At 35.3% G+C, this 18,149-nt stretch overlaps 2 protein-coding genes across 2 annotated transcripts; both read left to right on the forward strand.

Moving 5' to 3' along the window:
• On the forward strand, window positions 2,037–5,498 carry LOC104770226 (sugar transporter ERD6-like 16). Its single transcript, XM_010494620.2, has 16 exons — window positions 2,037–2,285; window positions 2,385–2,447; window positions 2,572–2,661; window positions 2,757–2,816; window positions 2,912–2,977; window positions 3,163–3,304; window positions 3,391–3,455; window positions 3,556–3,729; window positions 3,840–3,924; window positions 4,015–4,061; window positions 4,158–4,220; window positions 4,300–4,359; window positions 4,464–4,517; window positions 4,642–4,701; window positions 4,850–4,964; window positions 5,073–5,498. The coding sequence occupies exons 1-16, from the start codon at window positions 2,103–2,105 to the stop codon at window positions 5,192–5,194; spliced, it is 1,449 nt and encodes a 482-aa protein (XP_010492922.1). The 5' UTR covers window positions 2,037–2,102; the 3' UTR covers window positions 5,195–5,498.
• Window positions 5,555–6,273, forward strand: LOC104770227. Its single transcript, XM_010494621.1, has 2 exons — window positions 5,555–5,790; window positions 5,875–6,273. The coding sequence occupies exons 1-2, from the start codon at window positions 5,640–5,642 to the stop codon at window positions 6,012–6,014; spliced, it is 291 nt and encodes a 96-aa protein (XP_010492923.1). The 5' UTR covers window positions 5,555–5,639; the 3' UTR covers window positions 6,015–6,273.

The following is an 18,149-nucleotide window of genomic DNA, read 5'->3' on the forward strand; positions in this document are numbered from 1 at the left end:
ACAGAAAGCTTTTTAATAACTAACTGATAAATAATTGTGTGTAGGAAGATAGTTGAGATAGTATCATAGTAGTTCTGTTTCTAAGTGCTACTGTATTCAAATGCATGTTGGATTGAGAAATCGGCACTGAGATGATCACTTGCAACATGGAACGCAAATGGGGTAGAAAAAGACAAAGGATGTTAGATTTGAAAACAGTGAAGAGAGACACACATATGGAAATGCGTCAGTTCTGAGTCATATATTTTGGTAAACGACAACATTCTAACTATTTATTAAAGGTGAATTTGCTGTATAACCAAATAAAAAAAAACTATAAAAAGATATACTCTCTCCGTTCTAGTTTAACTGTCGTTTAAGGTTTTTGCACACAAATTAAGAAAACTATTAAATTTTATATTTTGTCCTTCATTAATATATTTTATAATTTTTTCATTGGTTCAAACTTTAAAACAGCAGGGATAAGATTGAATATTCATCAAACATCTGCATTGAAAATCTAAAACGACAACTAATATGAAACAAAAATTAAATCTTAGAACGACAACTAAATTAGAACGGAGGGAGTAGCATACTATTTGAAAAAATTAAAAAAATAATAAATAGAACAATTAAAATTACCATTTTAATGTTGGCTTGGTGGTAGACTGGTAGTGATGATAATGGGGTGGTGGTCAGAGGTGGATAGGGTGGTAGACGGTGGTGGTGGCCGGAGGTGGGACGGTGGCCAGAGGTGGGGTGGTGGTTGTGGCCGGAGTTTGGCCGGAGTTTGGATGGAGGTTGGCCGAAAGTTGGCCATAGGTTGACCCAAGGTTGGCCAGAAGCTGGCCATAGGTTGACCGGAGGTTGGCCGGAGGATGGGTGGTGGCCAGAAGTCGGAGATGATAGAAGAAGTGGTGGTGGTTAGAAAAAAATAAATAAAAAAAGAAAACAAAAAGGCATAACCTGTCATTAATACATAAATATAGAGAATATAATTGATTAGTGGTTAGTTTGTGAATTATAGTTTTTTTTGGGTTATTAATTGGCTTTAGATGTATACACCTTTCTTCAAACGCTAGCTTTAACGTGCTAATTTTAACATAAACTAACTTATTTTTTTGGTTGAAAAACTAATTTATTTTGCCTTGAGAAGTTTGCGCAAACGTAGAAGCCTTTCTCTTGAACAAAATAAAATTATTAGAGATTACTTGGACGTATGCAAGACATGTTTGTATAANTATAAAGTTTTTTTTTTTTTTTTTTTGTAAAGTATAAAGTTCATTATACTTTTGCCGTTAATAATTAGGTTAGTACGTATTTCTTTCTCCCTAGATAAATATATGCATGCATTTGTTCAACAATTTTAATCACGTCTCGTCATTAAAATAGAAGGATATACTAAAACGTCGGATTAGAAAAGTCCATGATACCTCAAATCGACGGCATGAATAGAACGGGGCAACAAATATCTGTGGAAAGACTAATTTTGATGAGATTTTTATCTTTCTTCCGAACAATTGAGAAGGTTGAAAGCTGACAATTAATTAGTAATTCTATCTATTACAAAATTACATAAAGCTTAACCATTAAACACCAACAAAAGCTAAGATAAAATAAAAATATCTTAAACTTAGCTATGTAAGATTAGAAGAACATATGGACAAATTTAGCTGATACGCGTACCCTGGTCGCAATCAGCCAATCACTATGGCTAGTTAAGTAAAACTGAGACCCACATGGTAATATATCAACATAAAAATCAAGAAATCATTTTCAAAACAATTTTGATAGAGAATGACAAGGTTCAACGAAAATAAGAAACTTAAATAGTAAAAAAAGATCAGAGCCATGTAAGTGACAGCTTCAATCCCACATGAGCACTCTTTTTTTTGTCAGTACTAATCTCAATCATTATCGCATTTTTAATATTTTATTTATCTAATTTGCCGTCGAAGGACAAATATCTTAAATATCTTCGTCCCATGTCGAGACTTTACATACATGTATTACCTATAAATACCCATTTCACGAACCTGACTCTTCACATCTCTCTCTCTAACTCTTCCCTTGAATATTTTCTCCTCTCAAAGAGTTAAGAGTTAGAGAGAGAGAGAGATAGGATGGCAATTAGGGAAATCAAAGATGTAGAGAGGGGTGACATAGCAAATAATGTTGAGGATCTAGGGAAACCATTTTTGACTGATCGAGATGATGAAAAAGAGAGTGAGGTTAATGAATCCTACTTGATGGTTATCTTCAGCACTTTTGTTGCTGTCTGTGGCTCCTTTGAGTTCGGCTCTTGTGTAAGTTTTGGCTTTAGAGACAAACTCTGTTTCAACCTCTGTCTTAATTAGTTCTCATGCACTCTTAGATTTTTTTCTTTTTTAATTATTTGTTAAAAGGTTGGATACTCAGCGCCTACTCAGGCATCTATCAGACAAGATCTCAATCTCTCCATTGCAGAGGTTTGTGTCTATACTTCTGGATTAACCAAAGTTTTCTTCCCTGTTTTTCTTGTTTTGTCAACTAGAATTTTCAAATTTTGTAGTTTATATTTATACGCATAATTAATGTGTGTGAAACATGCAGTTCTCCATGTTTGGATCCATCTTAACAATAGGTGCAATGATTGGTGCTGTTATGAGTGGGAAAATTTCAGATTTCTCCGGCCGAAAAGGGGTAAATTAATCTTTCCCAATCCCAAACTTAATTGGCCAGTATTAACATTTTCAAAATACCAATATTTATTTACTGTATGTTAACACTCATATCAGGCTATGAGAACCTCAGCTTGCTTCTGCATCACAGGTTGGCTCGCTGTCTTCTTCTCCAAGGTATTTAAATCTACACCTAATAAATACCTATTTTTCGACTATTTGCAACACTGGAAACTTGTATGGATTTTGATGTTAATTAAAATGTGGTGCAGGGTGCTTTGCTACTTGATGTAGGAAGGTTCTTTACAGGATATGGGATTGGAGTTTTTTCTTATGTGGTAAGTTACTCGCTTTTTTTTTACTGAAGTAAATATATAACCCTTTGAAATCAATTTTTTTATGTAGTAGTCAGTCAAAGATAAATAGATGATTGTAATTCTACTACTTTTGGTAAATTATGTTGATGTTTATCTCTGTACATAAAAACTCTCAGTCTTAGAACTAAATGAATCAATAAAAACAGGTCCCTGTGTACATTGCTGAGATATCTCCCAAGCACCTCCGAGGTGGACTCACAACACTGAACCAACTCATGATTGTGATCGGTTCATCAGTTTCTTTCTTGATCGGATCTCTCATTTCTTGGAAAACTCTTGCCCTAACTGGTAAATTTTCCTCTGTTTCTTGTTTAATCTTTAGGTTTAGTTCCCTTCGGAAAACTGATCAATCTTTGTGTTTTTGGTCTTACAAGGACTCGCTCCCTGCATTGTTTTGCTCGTTGGATTGTGCTTCATACCCGAATCTCCTCGATGGCTGGTAATTTTCACTTTCTTATTCATGATTTTTGTAGGCCTTTTCTACAAATAAGTTTCTAAAAACATCATTTAAAAAAACTTTCATGCTCTTGCTTTTCCAGGCAAAAGCAGGCCGTGAGAAAGAGTTCCGCATAGCCCTACAAAAGCTGCGAGGAAAAGATACAGATATCGCAAATGAAGCAGAAGGTATTCAAGTCTCGATTCAAGCTTTAGAGATTCTTCCAAAAGCAAGAATCCAAGATCTTGTTTCCAAGAAATATGGTCGATCTGTCATCGTAAGTTTAACTCAAAGCCAAAAGCAAAAACTTATCAATCACTTGTGTATATTTTATTCAGTTAACTCAAATGTTTTAGAAAGTTAAATGTGTTTTCTTTTTTTCTTCAGATTGGTGTTTCCCTGATGGTATTCCAACAGTTTGTGGGAATCAACGGGATCGGATTCTACGCAAGCGAAACGTTTGTAAAAGCTGGTATATAAGAAAGATTGACCTCAATAACTAGTCTTGAATTAGAACCAAGTTTAGTTTAGATTCTAACATAAGTCTTTAAAACACTTACAGGATTTTCGTCTGGGAAGCTCGGAACAATCGCTATCGCTTGTGTTCAGGTGCATTAGCATAAACGTTTTTGCTTCAGTCAATATTCTTCTCTAAAATAATTTGTATTTTCACTACTTTAACACAGATCGAATCGTTGTTAACAGGTGCCGATAACTGTTCTTGGAACAATCTTGATAGACAAAACTGGAAGAAGGCCACTAATAATGGTAAAATATTTTTACTTTAAGAAAAGGGTTCTGAGTCCCAATGTTCAGTTTTATATATATAGACCAAATGTTTCTGCAGATTTCAGCTGGTGGTATCTTCTTGGGATGTATTCTCACAGGCACATCTTTCTTCCTCAAGGTCCATATCATAAACCCTAGCTAAACCCTGTTTTTTGCTAGTAATCTATTCGTTTGTACGTTAATTTAAATCGTAACATCGATTCTAAAATGTTTGTGAATCAGGGACAAAACTTGTTGCTTGACTGGGTTCCTATGTTAGCCGTTGGAGGTGTACTTGTAAGTTAAATATTAGTACTTACTTAATACCAGAAACAGAACGCAAGTACAGAGCTGTGTGTTAAACTTTTAGTATAGTCCATGATACTAGTATTAAAAATCCTGTCTTTTCTTCACTATTCAGATCTATGTAGCTGCTTTCTCCATCGGAATGGGACCTGTTCCTTGGGTGATAATGTCGGAGGTATGGTACTATAGTTCCTTGTGTAAAAAGTAACATTGTTTAAAAACGGAGACGTTACTTGTGTAGGAAGTTACTTTGTTTACAAACAGAGTCAATACTTTAAGTAAAGTAAACACTGAATTTGGAGCTCTGTTCATCCCAAACGCAGATATTTCCGATAAACGTGAAGGGAATCGCAGGAAGCTTAGTGGTACTGGTGAATTGGTCTGGTGCTTGGGCTGTTTCTTACACATTCAACTTCCTCATGAGCTGGAGCTCTCCAGGTACATTCTTAATGGCTTGTTTGGGATTGGGAGAATTGTGTGTTGTAACCCTGTTTTCGAAACGTTAAACTGAGACAAAGCGATTTGTTTTTTTTTTTGTTTGTGTAGGTACATTCTACATATACTCCGCATTTGCAGCCATGACGATAATCTTTGTGGCAAAGATGGTGCCTGAGACAAAAGGGAAGACACTAGAAGAGATCCAAACTTGTATCCGAAGAGAACCATAAGCTGGGATTTATAGGAATTTTATCAAAACGAGTAGAGTTTTTTTCCAAAATGTTGAGCTCAAGGCGGAGTAGAGTAAAAGTGTCGCCGGAAGATAAACGAATGTTTTATAGAATAGGTTTTTATTTGTATTTTTGTTCACTTTTGAGTTATCAATTTTAGGTTTTGATTGTTTGTTATATGGTGTTTAATGTTTCCGCATGCTTTTCCGAAAGCATTTACGTGTGCATGTAACTCTCAGCGATCCAGAGGTTTTGGTTATAGTGGTTACCCATATAGAATAAAATTACCGTATGATCCCTCTCTTCTTAACTATAATGTTGATGACGTGGCGTAGTTTAATATTCTCAATCATTCTTTTATTATTATCTTTTTGGGAATTTTTTTTGTTATAGTTTTTTTCTCTGTTTTCACGAATTTGGATCACTCGAAGTCGAAGAAGATACAATGGCGTCTCCATCATCAGCGAGAATCTGGTTCCGTATAGTGATTCTAATCGGTTTAATGGTGGTTCTGTTCTACGTCGGCCGTCCTCTCTACTGGAAGATCTCCGCCACTATCCATGATATCCGTCACAACAAGCAATCAGTCAGAGAAGGTAAAAAAAAACACACACACATAAACACTCTGTTTCTGAGATGGATTCTTGAATTTTACCGATTGGGTGTTGTTTTGGAAACAGGTATATCGCAGATCGTACAAGAAGCGCAGAGATCGGTGGGATGGTACCACCACGACGAGTCGGATTCAGGTTTCCGAGAAGGAGGTCACATCAAGAAATCATCTGGAGTTTCTTCTTCTCGGAGGTTTCTCTTCGCCTGAGAGATCAGTGATAAAATTTTCTCCTCTGTACTACTGTGTTCTTTTTGGTTGAGATGTGAAAAAAGCAAATAGGATCTGATCATGCTATGAGTGTGTGTTTGATCAGAACATAGTCGGTTAGATCAATCAAACAAGTTATGGTATTAACGGGTTTTGTTTTTGGCTTGCAGTAACCAAACTGTCTTCTAGCTAGTGTATGGGATTTTTTTGCTTTTGAGTTTTGAGTATTATTTACATGATCTGTTTTAGTTTCTTATTAGCTGCTTCTTTGATGGTTTTGATCAGACTATAGTCTCGTACTCTGGTAGGTAGTCAGATCATCAAACAAGTGTCTCACATTTGTAAGTGTGTTTCTGCGTCTTATAAGTTGTTTTGTCGAACTAGAAAGCATGAGAAAATTTGTTTCAATGAGTGGTGCAAACTGATATAGAACTCGTTCGGTGTATGAACGTTCGAGGAGTCGTCAAGCTCTTTTGCATTCGTTGAATCTACCAAATACAAAGAAGTAAATAGTAAATGGTCTCAAAAGCACTTTTGAAAACAATTAAACAAACTAATTTACTCACTGTCTCATTATATTTAGACACAGTGCAAAATAAATGAAGAAAATTTTACCAAATTTTACAACTAATTAAAGAAACCAACTGAATATTTTACCAAATTATCTTATATATAATAAAACACCATTTAAGATGCAGTAAGAAAACATCAAACTAATGTTTAAGGAAACAAAAAAAAAAGCTGCATATAATTGTCCAGTTTTTATTATCTATAACATCATTTGAAATGACTTGTTCCTAATGTTTCTTACTAAGATTGATAATGTTACATATCCGATTACCCATTACGGATTAGACCATGAAGTAATCGAAGTTATTGTTGAACAAAAAAAAAAGACCATGATATTAAACCTTTCAACATGGATATGGTTTGATGTTTATTTGCCGGCTAGATCTTATCCAATGATAAAAGCAAAAACAAAAAAAAACAAAAACAATATGTATGCAAAAGGGGCGATGTATATGTATAATTTTCATCTTGGTGGAGACAGATTTGAGTTGTTTAGTAATATAAACGTAAGCACTTTGGTTAATCAAAGTGATTATGAGTAATTCTTTCAATTAAACAACTTAAGTCAAGCAAAAAACTTTAAGAAAGAGAGATCTTTTTCATACACTTACTATCATTATGGGCCAAAAAACTCAAGTGGGTTTTGACCAAACTGAATCATCAAACTCCAACAAAACAAAGCACGTTACCTTTTGGTGCACACGAATATTCTTCTATCAATTAGTTTTGTATCTTCGATATGTTGATTTACTATTTCTACATCCTGAATTGATGTGTTTGCAGTACCACTGGACTGATCATACGACTGTTTGAATAAAAAGTTATTGTTATGCAAGTATTTAAATTTGTGACAGCTATAGTAATGACTAATGAGAAAAACGATAAATAATCATGAGTTGGACAAAACTTTTGATTTATATTTCTTTTGTATTCGAGAGTATGTACATCTAGTTTTCATAATGTAACAATCCGTACTTGAATTTGTAGATATCCAAAATTTTGAGGTAATTAAGATTTCTGAACATTTATCAGATCAAGCAAGATATTTAAAGTTAATTTCCCCTTTAGTTTGTAGTGATGCTAAGCATGCAAAGTTATGTCCAACTCGAGATTTTTCAATACATATAATTCTCCATTATTGATGAAAAGACTGAAAGAGATAATGTGGGGACCTCCATTCGACCTAGAAAACTTCAATTTTGCGAGCTACTACTACTACTATCCTAAGCTTATTCTGATTCACATAATTAAGATTTAAGAGTAATAATTCAAATGAAAATATATATTTTTCGTCTCAAATAGTGAAATAGATTACATAGTTGTCCTACAAACGGAATGTTAAAATATCCGAAAATGAAACCATTATACCGTTTTATCCGTTTATCGGAAGTTTTGAATTACCATTTACCACCCTTTGGATAAACTTTTCAATTAATATTGTCATATCTTTTTGAAAGTTAAAACTATAATGGGAAATATTCACAAAATCATAAAGCTGGATCTTCCGATTTTTTTTTTTTTTTTTTGTTAAAGGATATTCAATTAATAAACATATAATGTCCAATGAGCTATTTCCGGAGTAGGCCCATATACATAAATCTCTAGGGTCCAACTCATTTATAGTTAACCAAAACTAAACCGATGGAAACAAAATCGGCCGGGTTCACAGACCGAACCAAACCGGGAACCATGAAACCCTAATCTGCAGAACGAAGAACTCGTTTGCAGCCGCCGCCCATACTTGCGGATACTCAGCCGGAACAGAACCTCCGGTGAGCCTGGACGACGGTAGCCGAAACGAGACGGTGATCCAAGATCCGTTTGCCGTCCTGCCACCGTAGAGCCGTTTTGGGAAGGAGGAAGAGATCCGATCTGCCTTTTGTCGAGGAGGTTTTCACGCTCAGTCGTGAGAGAGAGAGGCAGCAGGGAGTAGATAAGCGGGCCTTCGATGGTGGTTTAGCTTCGCCGGATCGGAGACTACCTCCCCTATCGTAACCGATCCCGCGAAGCCTCCAAGATCTCCAATCCTCCGATCTAGCTGCCTTCTTCTCTCGTTCGTCGCCGTGAATCTCCCTCTTCCACTCCGCGTAGCAACTCCTTCGGCAGAGCTCTTGCCATCGGCGTCTCGCGGATTCTTCTCCTCTCCACTGCTCCCTTGATTTCGTCCATCAGCTTCGCCGGTAACATGCAAAGAGTCGCGAGTGAAGAACCATGGGCCGAGGGGTCCTCGCAGTCACCGGAATTGACGGAGGACCCAGATCGGAGCACGAGCTTGTGGTCAGAAGAAAAAGAAACGGTGGGAGAGAAAAAATCGCCGCGCGTGTATCACACTCGCTCGACTTTCTCTCTCGACTCTTTTCCTTTTCCCATTGATGTCTACTGTTTTCTTAAGTCATTACATTGTTTTAATGGATCTTTCGATTTTGACTTCTCGCTTCTTCTTTTCTTTTCTTTGTTGCGACTGATCTTCTTTATTCAGCTTACAAAAGTCGAATCTTCTTATTCATAATTATTCATGGTTACCCGCTATGAATATTTAAATGTATCATGCGATGTATTTTTCAAGTGCTGTTCATGGTGGAAAGTTCCCGGCAGTTGTCGTGTCTTTCATNTTTTTTTTTTTTTTTTTTTTTTTTTTGAACAAACAGATGTTATCATTCACTATTGAAAGAGTAACATACATGAGAAGTAGGGTAGCTTAAAAGATAACATAGGAGGGCATGCCCCAAATTTAACAACAACAAAGTAGCATAGTAAGATAGGAGCAAATGATATTAAGGGCTTGAGAGCTATAGACCACAAGCTAGAAAGCTTACTGGAACATGTGAGATCAAGGCATATCAAAGCTGCTTCCAAGAGCAAGCCAATGGAAGGGGAGATGGCCATTTCCTTCAAAAGAGGGTTTAGAGGCAAAGAAGTGGATAAAGCTGACGTTCTCACCAAGGTGGGAAGGACTACTCTAGGTAGATCTTTGTCAGGGGTTCGAGCAAGTCTGAGAATGCTCTGATAACCGGTCACTACTAAGGTGGTGGCGGTTCTGATGATGGGATAGAGATGCTTGAAGAGATTGGGGTAACCTTTGCTTCCATGAACAGAGGTCATAATGCCCCGAATCTTCAAGCTGATCTGAGGGAACTTCAAGAAGTTGATGAAAAGCAGATTGGAGAACATAGTCAATAGGCAGGGTAATGGGGGGAGGCGGATGAAACAGAGGTAATCCTCACTCAGTGGAGCTAGGGTCATAATGCCAAGTTTCAACAAGTTATTACCTTCAGAGAAAACAGTCCTATGTGTTTCTGGTAACATGGATTTTAGAGGACTCTTAAACCAATCTAGCAACATAAATGACTTAAGGTTCACTAGCAGTCTTCGAACTAATGGAGACCTTAAGCTACATAATTGTTGACTAGAATGGGAGAGAGTGGATTGCAGGTCGGACCTAGTTACACAATGACACTGAGGCAGTCGAAATATTGGTGATAGATACGGTAAAGGTGCAAAGGATGCAGGCACTAAAACAAGCCCGACTGGCGGGACAAACATACTGATGAAGCTCAGCCAAACAAACATCCAAACCAAACCAAACAACTGGCCATGACAAGAGGGGTTTTCAAGACAAATAAGTGCATCAATTGTTCTGCTACCAAGTACGACTCGACTTGACCAAGCAGTGTAGACTGACACTAACCAATTTGACCTTGGTATGAAGTTATAAACGGGTCTATGGGACTTCCAGATCAGAAATAAATCATGGTTTCTCTGAGGACGACTAACTTCCAGGGTTCCAAGAAAAGAACGAGAATACAACCTGGGCCAAATGGGTAACAAGAGGGAAAGAGAAGATGCCGATAATGTAGGTTGCTTTGTCAAGATCTTCATCATCTCTGGCGTCAGAACAGAGCTTCCGTCCAACTGCAACCAAGTAAAAGCCTTGGTGAGGGGATTAAAATCCGAGGAGCGGTAAGATGTTGTGGTTGACAGCAAAGTGAGGCGGTGAGATCGACAGAAACCGGGACTAGTGGGGCAATCATGGCTCTCAGAGGTAGTAACAGATGAATGGTGTCTCGATGAAGCAGGCTCACCGAGAAGAGACACCGGGTGCGGAGGAGAGGTAGGGGGTTGAAGCTGAAGCATGGTCGGAGGTGAGATTTGGAATCTCAAAGGGTCTCCGATGGGGGTGAAACCAGAATCAAACGGACTAGAGAGAACGAGGAAGCAACAGAAACGAAGAAACAAAGACCCAGCAACGCCGATCGGACTCGACGCCGCCGGGAGAGGATGCCTTGGTGGTTGTTTGTCGTGTCTTTCATATCAAAAGCGCAAATATATATAGGTTTCTTAAACTTTGGAATTGACCTCAAATCGTCATCAAATATTTTGATCAAGTATGGTCTAGTAATTAAAAATATATAATAGAAGATTAAACATCTGACCTTAAATACAATTTACGGAAATTATAAATCATGTTACTAGAGACAGAACCGGCGCTGATAATTAATCCAAAACTAGCACACATGTTCAAAAGTTCCAAAATTAACACAAATTTATATATTATTAAAAATAAATAAAATATTAATAAAATTATAACAGTGTCAAAATCGTGAGATTGCAACAATCATGTTCTCTCTCACTTCTCTCTCTCCGCCGATTCCAAATTCAATAGCAGACGATGTTCAACCGGTGAACCCAATCAGATATGAGAGTCATCCGAAGTCAGTGAAACCAGTAATTGCGTTCTCGACATTGAAAAGAAGCACAAGCATGAATCTAAGGACCGAAGAGATCTTCGAGCTCTGGTTCAGAAAAACGAGATATCCCAAGCTTCGCAGGTCCCAAGCTCTATCTCTAATTTTAATTTGAATGATTTAGTTGGTGTTCGATATGGAGAGTTTTCTGATTTGTGACCTTCAACTACGATAAATCCCGTTACGGGGGTGACGAAGGTTTGGTTTTTGTTTTTTGCTTCATTATGATGTCTCTCATACTAGAAATTGAGAACATTGTTTCGATTTGGATCCAGATCTAATAGTTGTGATGGGGATTCGATTCAAATCTCTCTCGGGTTTTGATATCTTTATTGTGTGATCATTAATTTTCGAGTATCTTCTGAAAATTTAGTTGTTTTGGAATTGAAATTGTGTTGCAGGTGAGCTTGACGGCATTTGTTTTCTTATTCTCCGAGTTCGTTCAGTACAATCAAACCCAAGTTGACAATATAGCTGAACTTGAGAGAATGTGAGCTGATTGGTTTAGTTAGAATGATAACATTTTCTTAGTCTGAATCATTCACATCCCATCTCCCAACAATGTGTTTTCTTATTGAGAATGATGACTCTCAGACTAGAAATCATTCACATCCCATCTCTCATCACAGTCACATTTGAAGATTGAAGAAGTATTGTTGAGAATTTATGAAAACTTTCCTGAAACTTATTCCCTGATTTTAAGTTTTATTGCAAGTAATGGGGTTGAAGATTTCTCTAAGCTATGTCATGCTGCAGATGATACAAGATGCAAGTATGTTTTGGATATCTGCAGATGAGACTTTGTTCATTTATCCAATTTTACTATATATGTTGTTTAGACATATATGATGCTTGATAAACCTTTTAATTTTTTTTGGTACTTGTATGATGTATAACATTCTCACAGCTTTATGTTAGCACTTTGCTTTAACTGTGACTGAGCTTCATGAAAGATTGTATGAAATTCAGAAAGGATTGTATGAAATTCGGGAAGGATTCTAAGAACTTTAGGAAGGGTTTCCTTGAACTTCATAATGGCTTTCATAAAAAAGTTTAGATTTCCAAACATCAGAATGTGCACAAAAATGAAATCATTACCCATCACTAATGGAATAATCTACTAATATTTGACACATTGATCTAAAATACACCATACATATATATTTAGAAACACATATATTTAAATTTTTGAAGGGTTCAATAATATTTAGGAATGACTTTTCGAAATTCAGGATGGTCTTCATAAAGATAGTAGTTAAAAAAGATTACATGTTTAAAGTGTTCTTGCTTAAATTCAGGATGGTTTAAACATGTTGTGTGCTCTGCCATGAAACATCTTGTTCATCATCAATTCTTCTTTGGAACAACATACTCAACTTCCTTACAACGTTTCTTTCTTTTTTGCTGAAATCAGTATGTAAAAAACCCCACATTACAATTAAACACATCAAAGATATCACACACTTCTCCAACACAAGACACAAGATAATTATATCTTCTAAAGAAACATTTCAAAGACATCACAGACATAACACTAAAATACTTCATAAAATTCATTTAGGAAGGTCTTCCTAATATTTTATGAAGGCATTCTTGAAATTTAGGAAGGCCTTCCATAATGACGAACACAAACTTCCACTCAAGTGCACATTTTCTCATCTTCATCATTAACTCTCTGCTTTGTTCTTGAAATATCTGTTATCATGAATATCATCAATCACTTGAGTTAGAGCTGAAAAACTTATTCAACAACATGATCAGTCCATGAATTCAATTTTTGTTTTAACATTGCTTCAAGAGATATCTTATATATCACATTTAAACTAATTCTGCAACACTACCAGATTGATTAACCTTAAAACCCCAAGAAACACTACCAAGTTGATCTGTGCCATTAGCAAAACAATTCAAAAACTCATAGCAAGCTAGATACTTTACCAAATTCAACCACTCCTAAATAGCTTACACTTCTTCTCAAAAGAATCATAATTCATAAGAATACTTAAAACTCTCCCACATAATCTCACCATTATTTCTATCATCTTGTAGCATAAGATTCCCATAATCCATTAGCTGAACCCAAGTAGCTGAATCTCGCTCCTTTCTTCCACCTCTCACCACCATATCCATCGTTGTTCCTCTTCCTTTTCGACGATCTCTCTCTTTGTCCTGATGACAAGAATCTTCCACCAACTCCAGCAAATCTGTAAACCATATTCTTAATATGTAATTTCTCGCTTTGCTTGGTCTCCCATCATCGTCTTTTTCGTATTTATCCTTTTCTTCATCATCTTTTTTGACTTGGAAATAATTATTCAAATTCAGAGGTAGTCATGTGAGAGGGCGAGCTGAGATTGGAGCAGGGTTCAAATCCAACTCTTCATTTCGATTATTGAAAGGTCAGATCGAGATAGATCCCATACTCTGTTTCTTAGATCGGAATCATTTACGCATTTTTTCGGTCTTGTGCCTACACATAATAGTTGACCGGTCAACGTCGGAGTCTAGAACGAGATGCAACGACGGTGACGTTTCTCCTGGAAGTGGCTGAAGATGAGCTAGATCTCAGATGTGGTGATTCACGGCAAGCTTCACTAGAGAAATCCAAAATCGTGAGTTTAATTTTTAAAATAATAATTTCTGTATTTAATTTAAATATCAGTTAATGCTACATTTAGAAAAACTAAGCTTATGTGCTACTTTTAGAAGAAAAACCTAAGATAGTGCTAGTCTAGGGTATTTCTCAAAAAGGCAAATTTGGCCAACAAATTAACAAAAAATAAAGAAAAACAGAATAATAGGTGATAGAGAGCCTCAAACTCGTTACCTCAGCATCAATATTAACATCCTTTACCAACATAGCTGAAGAAAATTACTGTAAAATTAGGGCTGCAATACTACTTAAACGGCCGCAAGCACATGCTTGGCTTGCTTGGTCTTAACGCTGGCTCTGACTAGAGTTTATAATCCAGAGTTTGACGAATGACGAGAAATACAAATAACTTATATTTAGAGCAGATAGATGGATTTTCCGGTGAGTGTTTTGGTGGTTAACGGTGGATCCTTCTAGGATTTTAGATGACTTTCATGGGTTCTGGTTGTTGAAAGGTTGTTTAGAGCCACCTCCTCTCTCTAGCCTTCATGTTTTGTTTCCACCGGAACGGATCTGAAGTCAGCTTTACCTCGAAAAGGCTTTCTGTTTGCATGGATTCAGAGACCAAGGGCTTGGGTCCGAGTCTGTCGATTTGTTAGGTCGGGGAGTTGATGTTCATTGAGTGGCGGAGAGTCGAAAGATTGTTCTATTCCGAAAGCCTTGTGGTGGGTTTGAATCACCGTTGGTGAAGGTTATGTGATAGGATTCAAAATATCCGGTCAAAAAACCGAATCCAGCATCGAAGTCACAAAACTGTGGGACTTGTTTTTGTCGGTGCTAGTAGGTCTGATCCTCTGCCTCTATTAAACCACCTAGAACCAACCTTGTTTCTCTGTTTTCGTTCACCGGAAATTTTTTTCATTTGTAACTATTGTCGGATTGTAATCCCAGACCTAAACCTATTGGATCGGCCCATTAATAAAAATCGTTTGAAAAAAATAATAATTTATATTCAACGAACTAATGGTTGGCATACCAAAGTTTTCTCATGATGTAGTCCATACATACATACATACACGATTGTCCCAAAAAAAAAAAAAAAAAGAACTCTTGGTCCCTTCGCCATTTCACATTTATCACGTATCATAAGAAAATGACTTTCACTGCTATATTATATACTATGATTTTACCAATTTTAATTAAAGAAAGAAAACAAAAAAAAGGAGAGCCATCCGCCATTGGTGGACTTCCCAACAAGAACCGATCACGTCACGTGATCTTGACGCCGTATTTTTCACGTGATTATTGAAGTCAACACTTTTAATTTTTTTTTGGGTAAACTGTTGGAGAAAATGTAGTCAAACAAAAAATATGTCGGAAAGAATCTTTTAAATTAAAAATACACACACTCATAACGAGTTTTGTGGTTACTCATTTCTTGTTTTCTCTCGTTATTTGATTCTAATTAAAAGTATGTAGTATACATCTTTAAGTCACAAGTTGTGTGATCTGTTCCTTTTGTTTATGGTCACTCTTTTTGATGACGGATCCGAATCTTTATTTTGTTTGACTTGGCGAAATAATATTTATAACATAAATGTGATCACAAGTTGGAAAATTTATAGTACTATCGTTGACGAATATATCCGATTTGTAACAGTACAAAAGTAGTAGAACTTAAGAAATTGGCACACCAAAAAAGCTATATCTTTGTTAAGATAAATACTTTTTTTTAAAGGTGTTTAAGCGTAGGCTTTAAAGGTGTTTAAGCGTAGGCCTTGAGATCAAATACTTGATACTAGAAGAAATGCACATACAAAGACGAATCGTTTTGAAAAAATGAACTTTATGATGAGTTTATGTGCTTCACCAAAATTTACAATGGATTTTCTTTCTAATTCTGTGTTGATTTATTTTTGGAAAAAATTCCCAAAAAAAACATCAACTATTTAATATTTGCTAGAAAAAAACATGAACTTTTTCGTTGCCAGGAAAATACGCGGATTATTTTTTAGTTGATAAAAAATACACAAACTATTATTTTTTTCCAATTTTTCTTCGTCTCCGTTACGACCGTTAACGGTATTGTGACGGCGTTACTATTTTTCAAAAAAATTCCAGAAAAAAACACAAACTATTTATTTGTTGTCAGAAAAATACATGAACTTTTTTTTCTTTGCCTAAAAAATACATAATTTTTCATTTCTTATTTTTCCATTAACAATGTTAGAGATCATAATTCATAACTTTCTCTGCTCTCTTGAACTTCATTCAAGTTTTCACTACTATTTAGGATAACTAAAATAAGAACAAAAATACACAATTAGATTAATCGATTTCCAAATTTCTCAATTAGTGTTGTTTTTGGATTTATACTAACTTTACAAATTTTGAAACTTCATCAACATTTCTCTAAAATTTTATGAGATCTTCACCTTTGTATAAATTTCAAAAAATATGCATCTCTTTAGTTTAGTACTTTTTATGATGCTTATAGCCAGTGTAAATCATCAAATGGGCTGGTGTACGCAAACTTGATCGAGATCGTAGATTATAGCCATTTTGTGGGACATCAACTCTTGTAATCTAACCAGTTTCACCATTTAATTATGCAAAAACAATACTAATTGAAAAATTTGGAAATCATTTAATCTAATTGTGTATTTTTGTTCTTGAATTTAGTTATCATAAATAGTAGTGAAAACTTGTATGCAGTTCAAGAGAGCAGAAAAGTTATGAGTTTTGATCTCTAACATTGTTAATGGAAAATAAGAAATGAAAATTATGTATTTTTTAGGCAAAAAAAAAGTTCATGTATTTTTCTGGCAACAAATAAATAGTTTGTGTTTTTTTCTAGAATTTTTTTCAAAAATAGTAACGCTGTCACAATACGTTAACGTCGTAACGGAGATGAGGAGAAACTGGAAAAAATTAATAATTCGTGTATTTTTTATCAACTAAAAAATAGTCTGTGTATTTTTATGGCAACGAAAAAAGTTCATGTTTTTTTCTGGCAAATATTAAATAGTTGGTGTTCTTTTTGGGAATTTTTCCTTTATTTTTGTCATTAAAATATTGATAATTTTCACCATACACCTAGATAGATTTTTTTTTTGGTTAACTAGGGTAATCCGATTTTTTAACGTCCGACCTATAGCCGTCGAGTAGTCCATCTACCGAGTTTGACACCATTTTGACTGGCTAAGTGAAATAATTTAGTAAATTTACGTTCCAAGGGAAATGATCTTTAGCCTAGACCAACAAGAAATTACGACCTAGATAGATAGCAAGAAATATCTACAAATGTAATTTTAACTCAGTTTCAATTGTAAATGAAATCACGTTCGAATAAGAAATAAAATATTACTAATTACCAGAAACAAAATATAATAAAACAGACATGTTTCCCACGTAAGAAAAGGTAATATATGTTCGTGCACGCATGTTTCTTGCTCCCATTTGCTTTCTCGAATACAGTTGAATGTTATACAAACCATTAAGCTAACAGAAAGGATGGATGGACGTATTAACTAACTCATGATAATTTAGTGGTTGATTGTTAGTTTTTAGTGTTGATGGACCCATCATTTGTTTCACTACATATTGATTTCATTTCAAGTTCGTTTATCTATTATCAACGATAGGAATAGTCGTTTTTCTATTTCATTTCAATATTCTTTTAACATTGCGAAGATAAGTCTTTTGATATGCTCAAAATTTATGATTGGAAGACAATATTCAAAAACTAAGAAAACTTATTTTTATTACATTTACGTAAGTGTGGGAAAATAAACTTCATTATATGTTTTACAATTTTCTAAAACAAAAATAGTTGCTTTATATCTTCTTTGCCATTTTACAATTAAAAATATATTACCCCATTAGTTAGAGTTAAAAACTAAAATAATTGCCAACTAATTTTTAGTTATAAAAATAATAGAGAAATTTTCAAAAACAGCATCAATTTAAGTTTTTAGTCTAAAGTTAGCAAACATTTTCAAATATTCCAAAACTAGCACAAAATTATATATTAAAAATTAATAAAATTAAAATAGTATCAGATCGTGATATGGAAACTACCGTTTTCTTTCACCCCTCCTTCTCTCTGATTCCAAACCCAATCGCAGAGGCAGACGGTGTTCCACTATTGAACCCAATCAAATCTGAATAGAAGGTTATTCATGAAGTCGAAGTCAGTGAAACCAATAATTGTGACACCGTAGAGAT

The sequence above is a fragment of the Camelina sativa genome, chromosome 20, assembly GCF_000633955.1.
Source record: "Camelina sativa cultivar DH55 chromosome 20, Cs, whole genome shotgun sequence".
NCBI lineage: Eukaryota > Viridiplantae > Streptophyta > Magnoliopsida > Brassicales > Brassicaceae > Camelina > Camelina sativa.

What these genes read in the sequence shown, in the direction of transcription:
- LOC104770227 (XM_010494621.1), top strand. Translation starts at nt 5,640, where the DNA reads ATGGCGTCTCCATCATCAGCGAGAATCTGGTTCCGTATAGTGATTCTA. An exon ending in CAAGCAATCAGTCAGAGAAG is followed by an intron (nt 5,791 to 5,874) that starts GTAAAAAAAAAC and finishes TTTTGGAAACAG; the next exon opens with GTATATCGCAGATCGTACAA.
- LOC104770226 (XM_010494620.2), top strand. Translation starts at nt 2,103, where the DNA reads ATGGCAATTAGGGAAATCAAAGATGTAGAGAGGGGTGACATAGCAAAT. An exon ending in AATATGGTCGATCTGTCATC is followed by an intron (nt 3,730 to 3,839) that starts GTAAGTTTAACT and finishes TTTTTTCTTCAG; the next exon opens with ATTGGTGTTTCCCTGATGGT. An exon ending in CTTGGGTGATAATGTCGGAG is followed by an intron (nt 4,702 to 4,849) that starts GTATGGTACTAT and finishes TCCCAAACGCAG; the next exon opens with ATATTTCCGATAAACGTGAA.